The following is a 19577-nucleotide window of genomic DNA, read 5'->3' as shown; positions in this document are numbered from 1 at the left end:
GAAAGAATGTGCAAGTCCGGTTTAGTCAAATTCCGTATGCATACCTGATGGTATTGCCACAGCTTCCTTGATGATACCTCATTGCAAAAAACTGAAAGTGCTGATGCTGCGTAAAACAATATTTATTCATTTATTAATGATACATTACCCATATTTTCGCTTGAGCGATATTTGAAAAAAGAAATACAAACAAATTGTTCAAAGCTGAAATGAAAATATAACCTTCATCAACGTGTATTGTTTACATATAATTTATTGTAATAATAACCTTATATTAACAATATCAATAATTGCAATGACAAGCACGTAGTTAATTAAACATCTATACATGTATATTAACCAACTGTGGTATTTTTCAGAAGATGCATTATACACTCTTCAAAACAAGAAACGCAATACGGATAATGCTGGCCATAAAAGCAAAATTAGCGGTGCAAAATGACAAATTTTCCGGATCAAAATGATCACACCAAGGACATGTCAACCATTAGTCGGGAAACACGTACGAATCGGAAAAAACGGACCCAGTGCATTTACAAAACGACCATGGAGCCGCACGTGCTGCACGTGCAGAAGCACTATGAACTGTATTAAAGTGCAGGGTTTGTGATTGCCTGGCTTCTGCGTCAGTCGAACAAAGACAGTTCAACAACATGCAAAGATAAACAGAAGTGCAAAGAAAACAACGTCACCGGCCGCTCGCAGGCAGGGGAACCCTTGATCAGCTGCAGCAAGGGTTTTCAATGCAGCACCCAGCACCATCACAAGGCTATGGGATCGGTTTCAAAAGCATGGGTCTACACGTGATCGGCCAGGGTCGGGACGACAAAGAGTAACCACCCCCGCCCAAGATCGCTACATCCGACTCCGCCACCTACGTGAAAGGAAGACCACAGCCACCTCAACCGCATCCCAAATTCCCGGACTGCGCAGAATCTCCGACCAGACCGTACGAAACCGTTTACGACCAGCAGGTCTACGAGCAAGACGTCCTGTTCGACGCGACATATTGAGTCGACAACATCGTCAACAACGACTGCATTGATGTCGTCAACACAGGGTATGGCCTCAACTGCGATGGAGAGATGTCTAGTTCAGCGATGAATCAAGATTTCTCCTCCTTCGAGGGGATGGAAGAGCACGCGTCTACAGACGTCGAGAGACTGCGTACAGGAAGTGGAAAGGTTTGGTGGGGGTAGCGTTATGATGTGGGCAGCTATCTTTCATCATGGTAGGACAGGTTTGGTCCATATCCAGGGCAATCTTACGGCTCAACGATACATCAACGAAATTCTCCTACCACACCTCCTCCCAATTGCAGCCAACGGCAACGGTGTATTCCAACAGGACAACGCTCGACCGCATACAGCACGGATCACAAGGGCCTGTTTAACAGCAACGTTGATGTTCTCCCCTGGCCTTCCAGATCCCCGATTTGAACCCGATAGAGCACTCGTAGGATGAATTGGATAGACGGCTCCGCCGACGTCAACCACAACCCCAGACTTTGCAGCAGTTAGCTCTTGCGTTGCAGGCCGAGTGGACTACCATACCCCAGGATGTGATTCGCATACTCGCCTCTTCCATGGACAGGGGATGTCAGGCCGCTATCGATTCCAACGGGGGACATACTCATTATTGATGGTAGCTGACCTTCACCTTGGACTTTTACTATGTACCGATAACTGAGGTGACTACAATCACCAAGTGTTCTCTCAATTTGGCTCAATACCTTGTACGTTGCTCATATAAATTTATTTTCCTGACACACACAAATCTGGCTTTGCGTTTACTTTTTTTTGAAGAGTATATATTGATTTACAATACAGCCGTACTTGGTGACCTCATAAACCAGTCATTCATGGACACCTCTATTCATGTTCAAGCGACCTGAACGATGTTCATACTGTCGGGCATATCACGGTGGACTTGCAGTTGGATTGAATTAGTTGTAATGTACGCCAGGAGATTGGCCATTTTGAGCGTATCTTTTTGCGATTATCAAGAGGGAGAAAAACGGATCTTGTAAAGTGACTTTCTTACATGCCTCAAATATGTTATGCTTGTCTCTTCTCATCTGGAGCTCCTGTCTGTCGTTGTGTGTTTTAAAAACCGAGGACAATGGTTTTTATTTCGGACAATTTCCTGAAAACTTTGTTTGGGGAGCAGGAACATCGGCAGAAGCTTGGCAGGATAGGGGTAAGTTTACATCGTTGCGCATCATCAAATATTGACTGATGCCTGATAATTTCAATATTAACTTGGTCGCTATATGGCTGAAATAATGTCGATGCGACGTTAAATTTTAACTCACTCACTGATAATGTCAAAATGCTCATCAGCAAATACAAGATATAGCAACTGCATATACAATATATCATCAATCATTGTCGTTATGCCATTTTCGTGTCCACTTCTAATTAAATTACTTTTAAAGAGACAGGCACCCCGTTGCTAGTTGACGCATGGGATCGGGTAGCCAGGCTCTTTGACTCAGCCGAATGCACTTCAACGTGCGCTGATGATTCATGCCCCAACAGAGTGATTCGTTTTTCATAGTTCTAGCAACTGGTTTGCCTGGGTCTGAACACATTACTGTCAGATATGCGGTCTGCATTCACTCGCTCCCTTCCATAAAATCTTAATATATCTGAGCTGACACTAACTAGGTCCTCTGACCCTTGTTATCACGAATTGTCAGGTAACTTTACCTCCAGTTCGTCATATCCGGTTCTCACAGGAAGTTGTGGCAATGATGCAACCATACATGGGCATTCCGAATAACGCTTGCTAAACATCCTGACTTCAAATATTACAATACATATTACAAAAGTGTATTTCTTTGGTAACACGAAGCTTCTTTTATCGTAAACAAACTTGTATACAAATCTGTGGCATGTAGTAATGATTTCAGCATTGAATATTTGATGTATTATTTTATACAGATCGCAACCCCAATGAGTGGGATGCATTCTCTCACCCATCCGGCAAAACAGACCAAGGAGACACGGGCTACGTTGCAGCGGACATCTACAGCCAGGACAGCGGAGTTATCAACATGCTCAAAGAAATGGAGGTAAAGATAAAGATTTAACTTCAGTCTCTTTCCTTCACAAAACTGATAAAGTGTGGAGTTCATTTCCATGATATACGAGTACAGTTAAGTACGCTTATAACGAACACGCTTATAACGAACTAACGGATATAACGAACTAACTTTTTAGTCCCGACTATGTGCTGTAGTTACGCTGTATATATGCTTATAACGAATTACGGTTATAACGAACTAAAACTAGTAGTCCCTTCGAGTTCGTTATAACCGTAGTTTACTGTATATGGTTAAATGAAATTTGAAAGTTGTCAACAATAATATGATAGTGAAGGAAGCTTTAGAGATGCAATGTCTTATACGGTCAGAGTAATAGTATCATCAACAGACACGGGGTAGCAGCTTGGTTTACTCTTATTTGATCATTGTTTACGAAACAACCTGCAATTTATCAATATATCGTTAGGGGCACGGGTGGCCCAGTCGTCTAAGGCGCCGCGATTCGCTGTGCACAGTTGCGTACCTAGGGCATGCCAGAAACCTATGATTGTGGGTTCGAATCCCGGTTCGCCCCGATTATGTTTCTAGGTTTGTCAGCACCATACCCGTGCTCGTGGGTTTCACCAAAGTGGTAAACGTCTGAGACCTGCATCCCTTCGGGCTTTCTTCCCACATTAAGCTGACACGCCGCGATATAACTGGAATACTGTTAAAAGCGGTGTTAAACCCAACTCACTCACTCAATATATCGTTGGTTCAAACCACTTGTCCAGCAGCCCTCTGGATCAGCATTTTTTCTACGTTATAATTAAGTCGTTAAGTCGTCCAGCGGTTCTCGACATGGCTACAATGTCTGAGGCACATTCGAACGTTGACACGAGCGTGTGTCTAGAAATATCAGGGATTAAGCTAGGATTTCAGTCCCCTTTCGCTGTGGAATTCTGAAATCATCATTATTTTGTGCAAAGTTGATTTTTAACTGTTCACATATTCTTACATTTAGAATTATCCAGGACATACATCTATTACAATCATATAATGGCTCTTCTTCTTCACTTGTTCTGGTATCAGTGAAATCAAGTTACCTCCACAAAGCCATAATTTTAGTTTTAATTGCATTAATATGAATGGGGAAATTATTAATTCCAGTTTGGGACATTTGTTGTGGACTTGGAGCCAAATGTCTGCCTCAGATTTAGATAAACGCTTTTATAGGATAAAAGCAGGGTTAAACCCTTACGGATATACTATCGTCAGTGGCAGGCTAGAGATCCATGATGTGTTATTAATGAGAGATTATGTTTGTATGTTTGTATGTTTGTATTCTGCTCATACTATACAATGAACACGTTACCCAGTGGTAAAAGGCACCACAATTCGCAGTGCTTGCCTTGGTCACGTCAGGATCCACTGATTGTAGGTTTTCCTACTGTTCCTGTCCTTAACTTGCGAGGATTTGGTCGACGATGTGATCAGGTTTGGTCGAACACTATTAATAATATGGTTACACCTTCAACCTGCATGTGCTGAATGGTAGTGTAGAGAGAGAGAAAATCTCACCCGAGTGTCTTTTGATATCAAATATATCAACATGAGTTGAGTTTTTCCACTTTTATCAACGAGTGGTGATATATTTGATATAAAAAAACACGAGGGTGAGATTTTATTTGACATCCAATATCACTCTTAAATCGAAATACGAGAAAATAAATCAGTAATTTATGAAAGCGGTACCTACAACGTAGATATCGCTTGGTCTCACCAGTTTGGACGATAAATAGGGATGTTGATAAGGAAATACTTGAATCCCCTATTGTTGAACAATTGATCACTTCGTCATAAATCACCGGGAATCGATAATTTTCTTGTTGAAATGATCAAAAGCGAATAGGATAATGATGCCTGTTTTAATCCTTCTTTTTAAAAAAACTATTTAATAATAGCATTTTTTTCAGACGCGTTGGCTGGAGCAATTATTGTCGCATTACACAATTGTATTGTCCCATTACACAATTGTATTGTCCCATTACATAAGAAAGATTAAACATGGTTCCATGTATCTTTAATGAAACAAGTAGTAAATGGGAGAATGTCATGGCCAAGCTATCGAAGTGTCAAGCAGGTTTTCGTCAAGGTCATTCTACTGTTGATAGCATTTACACGCTGTATGCTTTAATTGAAAAATGTTTAAATAAAAGAAAAAGTGGTTATATGTTGGTTTTATTAGTTGAGAAAGGCATTTGGCTATGTAAATCGTTATAAACTGTGGAAATTATTATCATCAAACAGGCTGAATGGAAAAAATGTTAAAGGCTATTTATAGTTAACGCCTGTGTAAGATTATTACCTAATTGACTCACTAACCGTCGATTTGGTCTTAAGCAGGGATGTATGCTAAGCCCAATATTATTCTCCTTTTTCATAAAGTACTCGGTTTCACGGTGTGCAACTACTTCCAGATATCATACATATTTTCATATGCTTTCATATTATTGTTCTTTTCGCTGACAATGTCTTAGTATCAGACAACTAGTGGTCGTACAGTGTCAACTAAATGAACTTTGATCGATCCAAAATTGTTTTATTCAGAAAACTGTTATCTTATCTGGCGAAGAAAAATGGATTTACCAGGGCAACTATCTCAATGTTTCTCAATGTAAAGCTAGTCATGAATAAAGCAGTAATGGAATTGACTTCACGTGTCAAAATAGCACTAATTGTATTGCATGTAAATATGAGGAAGTTGGTGTACACATGCCCCAGAGTGTTCGTCAAACTATTTGACAGCCAAATACAATCCATATTACTATATTCTGCGGAGGTATGGGGTGCTAAGGGAATTGATTGTATAGACAATGTGCATTTATTTCCTTGAAAAACAATTCTTAATGTTGGACCACAATCACCAAATGCTATATGATATGGTGAATGTGGTCGATTTTCCTTTTACTTTAATGTCACCGCGAGAAGCATTACATATTGGTTAACATCTTTTTCGATGCACGAGGCACATCTTCCAAAGAAAGCTTATCTGTTAATGTTTTTTAGATAAGTCGGATATAAAGAATATCCATCCGAAAAAAAGTGTTTCATGTTTTCATATGGTTTTGGAATAGCATGATTATAACGGACAGTTGGTAATCATAAATATACTCTTAAAAAAAAGTAGGGGATCATGAAATGTAAATGGTAATACCAAGTATTAGAACAAAGATAAGTGTTGAAGACAAACATCCTATGCAAAAACGTTTATGCCTGTAAATCCTAACATCAAAACACATCATTTTGTTTGCACGTGGCTCATGCAGTAGCGCCAGGGTGTCATTTCAGACAAGAGGGATGACTTCCAAAAGTCCACTTTCCTTTTCTGTCCAGCATTATTCTTTAAGCTCCACCCCATGGTGCCTACATGTTTGTAACAGGTGCCACTGATGGCGCAGGATACCCTCACCATTTCGCGAACACCTGGTGTCATCACTATTTGATAGTGATTCATAAACAATAGCCTGAATCGTACTCTGAACACTGCTTTTGGCATATATTTCTGATGAATATAGAAAGGGTTTTGTCGCTTTTATTAGACAGGTCCATTAATCTTTGTGAACCATTATTTCTGTCAATCTTATTGATTCTGCTTATCATACAGTTGTGATTTACTTGATTTCATTCATTGTTTATATGTGAACTAGCGATGCGGCGACTGCAACGCGCGGGGCGTCTACGGGCTTTTGGCTTGCTGGAAACTGGACGAAGCCAGCGTGCAGTGGCCAATACGTTCAATGTTCCAAAATCTGTGATAAGCAGACTATGGAACAGGTATCAACCAACCCAAATTTAGGACGATCCACCAAGTCAACGACAAGAGTACGGGATCGATTGATCGAGCTCAAATGGCGTATCAAATTGATGTAAACTTGAGTTACGGGTCAGCCGATTAGAGGTGAGGTGAGGTGAAATGGGTTTACGTCGCGACGTGCATGCATGTATGTGTGTGTGTGGCTGCTTGTATTAGACCGGACTAATGCCGATTTAATAGTGCTAGCCCACTGAGATACTATGACGCAGTTTAACATGGATACCCCACTCAGACACAGTATATTGACTCCGGGCCGTCCAGTCCTTGTTTTTACCCCTTAAAGCCGAGCGCCAAGCTGGGTAACAACAAGTACCATCTTTTACCGTCTTTTGGTCTGACGGGAGGACGCTCTACCGCCAGACCACACAGGCGGTCTCAGACGATCATCTTATCGCCAACAGACGTCAATGGAGTACACAACGACGCAACTAGGGTAATCGTCGCTGGTTATGACAACCTTTGTTGTCCCGTTTGCAACGCGTGTGGGTCAACGTTTTGTCTTTCAGGACGACAACGCCCGTGCTCACCGTAAACGAATCATCAATGCTCACCTCCAGCAGGACATGGCCAGCATTGAACCAAGCCCTTCTCCCCATTAAACACGTCTGGGGCATGATATGCGGACGTATGTGTCAACGTCACAGGCCGCCGACCACGTTGGCTGACCTGGGCTGTCGCTGCAAGAGGAGTGGGGAGTGGGGCAGACTCATACGCAGTATGCCTCGTCGAGTGAATGAATGTTTGACAAATCGTGACGGCATCACCCACTACTGATCCAAAAAGTCAACTTTCAAAGTTCCCATCTTACCCACATGTTCCTTGAAGATCGTTGGCGGTCAGAACATCTGCTGTCATATTTCACTATCCGTTGTATTGTGTTCCCAATTCCTTTAGTATTATCATACAGTTATCACTACAAACCAATATCTCTTACAAATTTGGAAATTTTAAGTTGTTTCCGAAAATCCTCATTTTTTTTTTAAAGAGTATATTTCCTTGAAATGTTTCGAGAATGTGCCATTAATACGTTTTATCAATTCTTTAAATCTTATAAATTCTTTTAAAATTTATAATCTACTCTTGACAGTAGCTCGAGATATAATTTGTATGTGGAGTTTTAGAGTCTGTTAGAGCCTGAGTGCTATATCACTGTAATACAGGAAGTAGTTAAATTTAGAGCGGGACGGTTGAAGTTGAAACATAACGAAGCAACATATAGATGTATCCTTGAGAAATTATCCTTTATGCCAATCAGGAAACCAAGGCGAATATCCTTTCTTGCTTTTATGAACTGCTCTCAAAGATACTGTAAATACGTTTATTCCAATGCCATATTGTAAATATCCAAATGTGTATGTATTTACAACATTGGTTAAATCACAGGGAGGGCATGTTTGATCTTATATAATTTCTGATTGTTGTGCGTGTATATAACTATACGTTGTACTTATGTTTGTATATGGGCCTGTGGCCATCATAGTCAATACATCATAGTCAATCATAGTCAGTTTTATTGCTTGCTTGCTTGATTGATAGGTTAGAAAACGGCAAATGTGCCCTTATTCGGATCCAGGGTTTGTCACCATGCTTTTGCGTTGAACCGAAGAGACCAGTTCGTGCGTTCCCCCCATTGCAACTCACACACTCCAAAATACCCTGAATGTTTCGACGTCATTTCGTCTGTAAAGAACAAAGCAATTAAGAGTGGCAAAATGCAAGGGGGATAATATTATGACAAATCAACTTACAGTCTGTACAGGCACATGTTTGAAGCATCTCCCAAAAAGTACCAAATGTCTCCAAAGATTCTAGAGAGATACATAAACCTTCCTCTAGGTTTCCGTCTATCGTTTCAATATCTCATGGTTTATGGTTTATTTAAGGGAATCATCCGTCATTCAAGGGCAAAGAAGTCACGTCTATCTTAAAATGATAAGATATATAAGTAATTGTATTAACTGATGACGATTTCACATTGAAGGTATCTCACTACCGTTTCTCCATCGCCTGGTCCCGAGTTCTTCCCAATGGCACACTCTCTGGAGGGAGGAACCAAGAAGGCATCGATTATTACCACAACTTCATCGCTGAACTGCTCAAGAACGACATCAAACCCATGGTGACCCTCTACCACTGGGACCTGCCACAAGCGCTTGAAGACCTGGGAGGCTGGCTGAATGAAGACATTGTCCATTGGTTTACCGACTACGCTGACTTATGTTTCCAGGAGTTTGGGAATCATGCAAGTGATACATTTTTATGAACCTCATTTTCTAAGTAAACTATAATACTGAAAACAATGATTACAATAAAAAAAAGCCATACGATATTATTTATAGCTTGATATAATCAGTGTTTTATGAACGTGATAGCGATTCAATAAACCAATTCGATATACTTGGTATCACGATCTGATAATTATGCGTACTTTCAGGAACCTCTATACAGATGCAATGTCCACTTGCTCTGACAATATAGCATAGAATTCGCAAAGATTCCCCGATGTGTCAGTGTAAACAAATATGGCTGCATGTCAAATGGCAGTAGAACTAAATGGACCTGTTTACCCCATCATTCTATTCCTACGCGGTTTCTAAAGTTACTTTAGTTATTGGAAGTATGTCTTAAACTCATAACGGGATTATTACTCTCGCGTGTTTCCGTATCGTAAATACTCAAAGGCTCCCGTAATTCAATTTTATTCCAGATATTTACGATTTGAAATTACAATGGGTTAATAAGTTCTACTTATGAATGTAATGATTTTTTCAATTACTGTATTCGACGTAATAAGCGCCCAGGGTGCTCTCAAAATTAGAAACAGGGGGCTCTTATTAGAATATTATTTTAGTGAAAAATACGGAATTGGAAGATAAATTTCGTGGTTTATGCTGACAGCCTGAAATGTTTATATACGACAGATATATTTTTCCAGAATTTAATTGCTCATAATTGAGGGTGCCTAAAACACACGAGTTCGTATTATACGCGAATAAATAAGTCTTGTGTATATTGATCAATCAGAAGATTGGGTGATAGGATAGTAATTGGGATAGTTCACTAGCAAATATATTAGCAAATATCGCCGTTGGCGCTTATCAGAGCGGGGCGCTTATCACGTCGAATATGTATACTGTAAATATAAAACGCCAACGCCAGAAATAAGTCTCGTTTATCTCCTGAAACACATTCATTTGGTCGTAAAAGACGAAAAAAGGTGAGTGTAGCCATAACAATGTCTCTGGAAAAAAGGACAAGATATATGAATGAACAACTCCGTCATTACAATTAGAGACGACGTTTAGGTTCTAACACCGTTATCAAGCACTCCAAAAGATGGTTGAAATAAGCCTACTGTGCAAAACTATCCCCCCTCCCCATGCCCCCCTCCCCTCTCAAAGAAGTTAATGTGAGTCGAGATATTCCTTTTACGTTATACTGACCATGTGTTCTTTGTGTTCTGCCATCAGGTGCCACTGTGGATCACCTTCCATCAGCCTTCTATCTCCGCAGTCAACGGCTATGGTGTGGGACAAGCTTCACCTCAAACATGGAATCTGACAGGGAGTCAATATGTCGCAGCACGGAACCTTGTCTTAGCCCATGCTGAAGCGTTCCACCTTTATAATGACACATACAGATCAAAACAAGATGGCGAGTCTTTATTGAACTTAATGCATTCATGCCACTGTCAAAAAGTTATGTCACGTTTTACTTGAAAAATATAACTGAAGCATAATTTTACAGGTATATCCGTATTATTTACATATATGCCGATTGTTTATATTTCCTCATGTTTGTATTGTTTATTTGTTGATTAACGCCGCAATTTTTCAACTTCATGACGCCAGTTTCTCAAACATCGAGTGTGGAACAGAAAATCTATTTAGTGACATCATGAGCATCGATACACGCAATTGGGATACGATGCAGTCAGCCAATTCACCGAGCCTAATTACCTGATCAATTTATTCAGCTATTACGACAAGCATAGGTTGCTGTGGGCCTGTATTCTTACCCGAAAACCCGCGATGTACTTAACTAATGGAGGCGGGTGAATTCAACGTGTTACCTGCTTGATTCGGGTTTCCTTATGCCCTGACGATGTGGCTTGCTGCTCATGCTGTTAAACGTGGTTCCGGTTCTGTGACGTAGCTCGAATGTTGCACAACAACACAACAATAATTAACTCATTCCCTGATTTTGTAAACAGTTGATGTCATTACTTCTTGCTGATCAGGGGGCACGGGTGGCCCAGTCGTCTAAGGCGCCAGAAACCTATGATTGTGGGTTCGAATCCCGGTTCGACCCGATAATTTTTCTAGGTTAACATTATTCCAGTTATATCACGGCGCGTCAGCTTAATGTGGGAGGAAAGCCCGAAGTGATGCAGGTCTCAGATGTTTACCATTTCGGTGAAACCCACGAGCACGGGTAAGGTGCTGACAAACCTAGAAACATAATCAGGGCGAACTGGGTTTCTAACCAACAATCATATGTTTCTGACGTGCCCCCAGTAGAACTCTTTGACGTTATCGAAGGTAATGAACGAAGCGGCATAGGCTAAGACTCATGTGTGATCAGTAAGCCGATTAATATTAAGGAACTGTTTTACACTTGTCAGCGTCTATTCTAATATACTCGTTTTATCAATACACTTACTAGAATACTTTACAAATCAAACCTGTTAATTTTTTAGAATATTTTAACTTTATACTTTGCATTATGCAAGACTATGATTAGTCACCAACTACAGCTAGATTGAACCAATGGTTGGTTTGTTGTTTTACGCCGCACTCAGCAATATTCCAGCTATATGACGGCGGTCTGTAAATAATCGAGTCTGGACCCAACAATACAGTGATTGACATCATGAACATCGATCCACGCAATTGGGATCGATGACTGAAACAATGGACCCGATCAGATAAATGCATTGAGAAGTAATGATGGGGGTAAATATTTTAACTCTGTGTACTTGGAAAGATCGGAATAACCATCAACTACGGCTGGAATGAACCAATGGTCCCGATCAGATAAATGCAGCGAAAAGTTATGATGGGGGTACATATTTTAACTCTGTGTACTAGGAAAGATCGGAATAACCATCAACTACGGCTGGAGCGAACCCAGGGACCCTCTGGACACCACAGATGTAGACGCCGCGGAAAGGTCACTAGAGTTCTATGGCGGGATGTTCGGCCATCCTATATATGTGGACGGGGACTTCCCTCCTGTGATGAAGGAAAAGATAGCTCAGAAAAACAAGGAGTCGGGTTGGTCCGAGGACAGGTTACCTCCATTTTCTGACTCGGAAAAGAAACGAATAAAAGGTTGAGAAACAGATCCAGTTCTGAGATATATACATGGCGGGCTATTCAAGAAGCTGTCTTGGCTAAGACAAATATTAGCGACTTACGAAAAAAAGTACGACTGCCATAAGCTTGAAGCTGTCTTAAACTATCGTAGCCGTGAATCAGCTAAGACAGCTTCGTGAATAGGCCGCCTGACTGTTGAATTCAGAATTCAGCGATAAGTTAATATGTTAATCTCAGTCGGTGCAAAAGATGTTTGATTAATATATCTATTTGGCATTATCAATGTTATGCACCCACATTTGTCTCAGAAGAGGAGTAAGAAACGATGACGATCACGTCACGCTATTGTTGTTACAGTAGATTCTGAGACAGTGTATTTTGTGCAAGTAAAACTGACGCACATATGGTCCATTTTACAAAATTATAGAAAAAATATATAAACCATACCATACCATGATTGAAGTTAATGCAAAATGGTGGGTGTTAAACTTTGTTAAGTTATTATTGCAGGTACACATAATTTCCTCGGACTTACCCTCTATTGTGAAAGCCTGGTGAGAAATGTAAGCGATCTACCTACCTATGACAAGGATGGGGGCATCAGAACTTACAATAACCCAGCCTGGTTCAGGTTGGTGCTTTTTTATACATTGCCATATTACATTTCACCATCTGTTGCAGGCATGATATGCTTTGCAAATAGAGGTTATCACGCGATTCTGTTTTGGAATTGTAAACATATTGTATTAGGAATATACATTGTATTTCTAATACAGGAATTTACATCCCAAAATACACAAGCGTGACAACCTCTTTCGGCGAGAAAGTTATTGAATTGTGATTACAGTATGATATCCCATTCGTTACCACTGGCCTCTTTCCGTAACCCGCAAGAAGATTTGTCCCCCTATCGATGAATGTTATGTCAAAAATGAAAATGCGCGTATGATATCAAGTTCTTCGTCAAAGAACCCCTCAGAAATAATCTATCCTGCCCAATCGGCGGCACACTATACAAACACATGCAAAGACAAGTCAATTGTTAACCTGAAAAACACATGGATAACATTTGTACAAGTCAAAATAAGGAATTGCATCGGACATAATTTATGTCACTGATGCGTCGAATTTGGAAATGTCCTCCACATGTCCACCATAAAAATTTCTGAAAGCTTCAGTGAGGCCTTCAATGTTGTAACCTTGATCAAACATATCTGAGCAAGAGTCGTATGACGCTCTTTGAAATCTTTCTAGCAAGAGCATGCTTGATTGTATCTCAAAAGTTGTGAAATGTTAACACCAAAGGCTGGAGCTGCTAGATTATTGCCCGTCATGAAGGGAAAGTTGACTATTGGAAGGTTGAAGTCATCCCTCTTGGCAAACTGTCTTTTGGAGAGTGTTTTGTCACTCTGAATCTTTATGCATAGCTTTAAATATGAAACAGATGAGGCGGCCTGACTGGTCTCCTGTTTTTCAAGTTCAGGTGGTTAAATCAGAAGGTAAACCAGTGGAAGGCAATAGGCTGTTTGATGGTTTTTGAACAACATCAGATCATCGATATACCTAAAGTTATGTAAATTCCTGAAGATCCGAAAACATGCTTTAAACTGATTACGCATTTGGATTCTTTTGTCTAATAACAGTTCAATGTGATAATACAAATACTATTAGCTACCACATATGGCAATGCAAATCTTTTGACAGAGAACCCCATTTCCTTCTGGATATTTTAAACAGCAGCCTTGTGTTTATCAGATCTGGATCCGACTGGCTGAAGGTGACGCCCTGGGGAATAAGGAAAATGCTGAACTGGATCAAGGACAAGTATAACAACGTGGACATTTATATCACAGGAAGTGGCTTATCAGATCACAACGTGACGCTCCATGATGATCACGAAGTTCAATTTTATCGTATTTTCATCAATGAAGTACTGAAAGGTGAACGTAGCACATGTAAGGTCTAGTGGATGAGTGAGTTGGTGATAATTTTGCAGTCACAAGTTATATCAAGACAGCTTGTAAATATTTCAGGCACGATCAATCCCAGACATAATCAACCAGTTTACACCTATCGACCCTCATATCTCGGCCTATGACAAAACTGGTCAACCAATTTTGTGTTGGATCCCATCGGCGCCTACTAGTTAAATCGGTCGTTCACCCAGAGTGCACATATACACCTTATAAAGCCCTTTTTTGTTTTGTTTGTTTGTTGTTTAACACCGCAGTATTCAGCCGTATTCCAGTTGTATCACTGCAGTCTGTACGATGATGCCATGCAATCAACCAAGTTACTAAGCCTGGCCACCCAATCCAGAACATCGCCTCTGGCATTTGTTCCTTTGTTACATAATTCTTGTTTTTGTTTATTCATATCCCCAACACATATTATCATGTATATATATATGCACAATTTTTGTTTTTGTATATATATCTACACGGAGTTCATTGCCTGTGAGAGGACACTCACATGGTTAATGCAAAGTGCTTAGATTGAGCATTTGTTCTTGTATTTGTGGATAATGGACTGATCCTAATGCACCATCAACGTTGCATGTCGCGGGTTACGCAGTTCTTGTTTATATATATATATATATATGATAATATGTGTTGGGGATATGAATAAACACATTTTTTGTTTTTGTATATATATCTACACGGAGTTCATTGCCTGTGAGAGGACACTCACATGGTTAATGCAAAGTGCTTAGATTGAGCATTTGTTCTTGTATTTGTGGATAATGGACTGATCCTAATGCACCATCAACGTTGCATGTCGCGGGTTACGCAGTTCTTGTTTATATATATATGTGATAATATGTGTTGGAGATATGAATAAACACAATTCTTGTTTTTGTATATATATATACAAAAACAAGAATTGTGTTTATTCATATCCCCATCAAAGTGATAATCATTTACGACCAGCGTCATTTAAGCGGGCTTTTTCTCCTGCATTAAACTTTCTAGAAATAGCTGAAATTTTACACCGCTGCTCTAAACAGTTTATAAATGTGAGTGAGTTGGCGTCTCTTGTACTGGATTCCAAAGCTCCATAAACATCCGTACAAAGAGAGAGATATTGCTGGGTTCAGCAAATGTATCACCAAATCCCCGTCAAAACATTTACTTTTCACCTTGTACACACGATAAACTTAAGGAACAACTTCATTCATTGATCCATAGAACATTTGTCACTAAACGTTGTGACCAGAGATAAGGTGACCATAGATATCCGTCTTCAGCGGTTCAAGTCAATTTATCAAAAACGAAAGCAAATGTCATCTGAAGTTTACTGAGAATACTATATGTGAAATGCTGGACTTCCTCATTGATAATATCTTTGTAACATTTTAGGATAAGACATTTTGGCCAGAAGTAGGCATCCCCATGGGCATAAAATATGCAGCTAAGAATTGTAACTTAAGCTTCAGGCATATCGATGATCTGATATCGTTCAACAAGAATCAAATAGCGAATTCGCTTCCACTGATGTACCCATCTGTGAAACCACCTCATCTGTTTCATAGTTCATAAAGCTTCAGAGGAACTAAACAATCTCCACAATATGATTTCAATTTTTCAATATTCATCTTTCCCAATATTCCAGCAGCTCCACCCTTTGGTGTCTATATTTCACAAATTTTAACGTACAATCGAGCATGTTCGTTTTAGATTTCAACGTCTCCTACTCAAAAGTTGTTTGATCAAGATTACAACATTTAAGGCCTTGGTGAACGTTTCATGGAAGACATGTGAAGGGCATTTTGTGACTTGTACAACATATTCACGTGTTTATTTTACCGGCGAACGTTTGACTTAACTTTGCATGTGTTTTTTACGGGTGCCATCAATGGGGTAGGGTATAACGTTCACCTTTTCATGAACATCTGGCTTCTTCACTATTAGTGATTCATATACACATGCTTATGGAAAAGTCGGAATGGTACAATGGATGGTGCTTATAGCATGTTTCTCATGAATATGGAAAGGATTGTTTGATAGGCATTACTTAGAAGTTGATGGATGACAAGGAACACAAATCTTATTGATAACAACTTCTTTAATACTGTAAAAAGCGACGTTGCGGTATAAATCCTTATACCGTTGTGAAGCAAGACTGAATAAGGGACATAGTACAGAATATATATAGTAGTTGGAGGATTAACAGTAGAGGATTAACAGTAACAACAATTGCATACATGAGTGGGATAACATAGGTAGGTGTTGACAACAAAGGGCTAATACTGTCACAACACGATGGTCACAATACATAGGAAGCCAATGGGACATGAAGCCGATTAAAAGGATAAGTGATTATTGCTTGATGAGTTCATAGTAGGCGAATGGAATGAAATAGCCTTGATCCCTGTTGATGGATGGCTTGTGGCGGTGAATGTGGACTGCTTCTGTTAGTTTTCTTTTAGTGAAATCATGGAGGTTGTTAAAGAGCATTTGGACGTTGTCCAGGTATATACCGAAACGTCGCTTTTTACAGTATTAAAGAAGTTGTTATCCATAAAATTGTGTCTACCTTGTAATATGGAAATGGTTTTGCTGCTTTTATATTCAAAAACACGCATTTCAATTACATTGGTTGAAAATGGACACACTTGAAGTTCTGACGATGACGTAAACGTATCGTGAGTAAACCTCATGCATTCTAAATGATCTAAGACAGCACAATATAATTTTATCCCATTCACGTTACAGCTGTAACCTTGGACGACTGCAGTGTTAAAGGTTTCACAGCATGGTCCTTGATGGACAAGGTCGGCCGAGTGAACTTCAACTTCTCTGATCCACGCATCTCAAAAACCTCGGACATGTGGTACGCTGGGCTGATTCAGGACAATGGGTACAAGCGCGGGTACTCGTGGCCCGGGGGTAGGGGATCTGCCGTGCAGGGGGAGGGGGAGTTTCATTATGGAACCTTCCCCAAGGACTTTCTGTGGAGTATTGCCTCCTCCTCCTTTCAAATTGAAGGCGCTGTCACGGAGGATGGTAAGACTTGTCCCTCTTTGAACACAATGGATCATCCCTCTTTGAACATCCCATCGACCATTTAATATACATAATAATATAATAAAAGTTGGAGACAGAATATTTTAAACAAACAGTTTCTTCTTTGAAACAATTATATTTTTCCCAGGTGAACATTATTTTATTAAAACATGACCCCACCCTTCCACCACGATATCTAAAAATCGATCCCTCGGAACAGAACCTAAAATGATTTGATTGAGTGCGCTTGAGTATGTGAGTATTGGTTTCCGCCTACTTTAGTAATATTTGTCAATGAGGAATGGGTTTTCTACATTTTATCTATGGAAATAGCGCCTGGGTTTGCGAAACGTTTTGGCCAGTATGCTACCCAATATCCAATACACCCCCGACGACACAGGATAATTTGACGTTCATGTAAACAACGTTTTCTTAACATTGCGCTTCTCCATGTCAATGAGTATATGTACAGCTATTTGTAACTTAACCTTTACAAGACTTTCATAAACAACAAGACAAGACAACAGAGCAGAACAATCATGTCTTCCATTTTGAGACCAACAATATCACTGTCAATATAGTTATCTGTTTAAGTCAATGTTTGTATGGATTTACCCTCTAGGTATTGCCCCTAATTCAGTAGTACGTGTTTAAAAGCTTACTGCTAACCCTTTAAAATATCTTTGTATAATGTCAGGACGAGGAGAAAGTATATGGGACAACTTCGAAGGTATTCATAACGATACTGGCAGCGTGACCTGTGACAGCTACCACAAATACACCGAGGACGTCAGACTTCTTAAAAACCTTGGGGTAAGAACGTTTTGGGATGGTTTCCTGTTCCATAGTAGATGAACGGGAAGTAAACAAATGCACACAACGATTCCTTTTTATCACATTCTAAAATAATATAAAACGTTAACGCCACACGTGACTAGTTGTTTGGAAACCTTACGAATTCAGGTGTGTTCAGGGTTTCTTCGTGGCGGGAGTACTGCTCCGCGGTGTTAGGCAGCACACAAACACTGATGGGCGGGTGCTACCGGTAGAGTAGGTCATGCTTTCCCTTTCAACGAACACCTGGTAACATCACTGATTTACAGGGATCCTTGCAGTACTATAATTTTCATCACTGTTCGGCCTTTTTCCTTTTTGCAATGTGTTCCAAGATAACCGAGAGTGATATTCTCTGACGTTGATGGTATATATTTCCCCATTTTTCTTAAGAAATGTTGAAAATAAGAAAATTTGTACTTTATACAGAAGTTATGGTAAAATGTTTGGTTTGTTTCAATACCCATCCGAGACATACATAATTTTCTAAGGTAAACGTGATTTTAGTAATGACCTTGTTGACATGGGAGTTACTTTTGACTGATACCTACAAAAATATTGACTGAATACAAACAGTATGTAAATGATGCGTATGGGCAGCGGAACTTCTATAGCCAACCTTAGACAATGGAAAAAAATTAAGTAGGTCCGGGGTAAATGTACACGTAATATGTTTGGTGTTCATTTCCAGACAATGACGACGAAAACTAGTGATAACTGTAAGTTCAATGTCTTGAAGATCGGGGTTAGAATTGGTCTTCAGCGGTATGCAACAATCACTTACCTTTTCATGCAAATAGTGTAAGTAATGGGTGTTACCGGTAGGACAGAACATCTCAGTTTTTTACGCGAACACCTGGTGTCATCAATGATTTACAGGGATCCATTCATCACTATAATTTTCATCACTATTTGGCGTTTTACGACCAATGGAATCTGTTTCGACGGATAATTGAAACTGGTTATTCTCTGGCGTTGACGTATTGTGTGTATAATATTTGCATTGGGTGAGTGAGTGAGTGAGTGAGTGAGTGAGTGAGTGAGTTAACAGTTAACGGCATTATTTCAGCCATATAGCGACTTTGCATTAGTACACATTATCAGATGTAGACAGTTTAATTTACCTAGACTGAAACACAATAATAAGTATAATAACACTCTTTTAAAGATACATCTTTTTATTACTTCCTCGTGAAGAGATCACCCGTTTAATAAACATACAGCTGTATTACACATTGTGTAATACCAAAACGCGTGCTTATGTACTCTCGGAACACGTTTCACGAAAAATATTGAAAGCTCTCAACATCCCTTGGCTTATTCAATGACATTGCGTGTGGAGATGATAGATCACTGAGAGGAGCTTAAGCACACCCGATGACCCCAGCAACCTTGTTGCTAGGCTGACGTCACATGGCATTGTTTCGCCGAAGGATCTTGCAACAAAATTCCACAAATTACGTCATCGGGTATTGTGACGTGATTGTAAACTTTGAGGTGCAAGGCCCCGTTCC

At 39.8% G+C, this 19577-nt stretch overlaps 1 protein-coding gene across 1 annotated transcript in view; it reads left to right on the top strand.

Annotated features, from left to right (window-relative positions):
- Positions 1-1100: 1100 nt before the first annotated feature.
- Positions 1101-19577, top strand: part of LOC124113779 (lactase-phlorizin hydrolase-like) — a 40273-nt gene continuing 21796 nt past the window's right edge. Inside the window, exons 1-10 of the mRNA XM_048381361.1 lie at positions 1101-1184; positions 1535-1598; positions 2946-3076; positions 8887-9147; positions 10376-10430; positions 11996-12181; positions 12734-12854; positions 13979-14178; positions 16939-17229; positions 17927-18042. Coding sequence (XP_048237318.1) covers positions 1101-1184; positions 1535-1598; positions 2946-3076; positions 8887-9147; positions 10376-10430; positions 11996-12181; positions 12734-12854; positions 13979-14178; positions 16939-17229; positions 17927-18042 — 1509 coding nt within the window. The remainder of the gene's footprint in view (positions 1185-1534; positions 1599-2945; positions 3077-8886; positions 9148-10375; positions 10431-11995; positions 12182-12733; positions 12855-13978; positions 14179-16938; positions 17230-17926; positions 18043-19577) is intronic.

Source organism: Haliotis rufescens, unplaced genomic scaffold (genome assembly GCF_023055435.1).
Source record: "Haliotis rufescens isolate VD_foot unplaced genomic scaffold, xgHalRufe1.0.p SCAF_38, whole genome shotgun sequence".
In the NCBI taxonomy this organism is placed as follows: Eukaryota; Metazoa; Mollusca; class Gastropoda; order Lepetellida; family Haliotidae; genus Haliotis; species Haliotis rufescens.
Note: the sequence above shows the minus strand (reverse complement) of the source record. Positions and strands in the feature narration are given on the sequence as shown.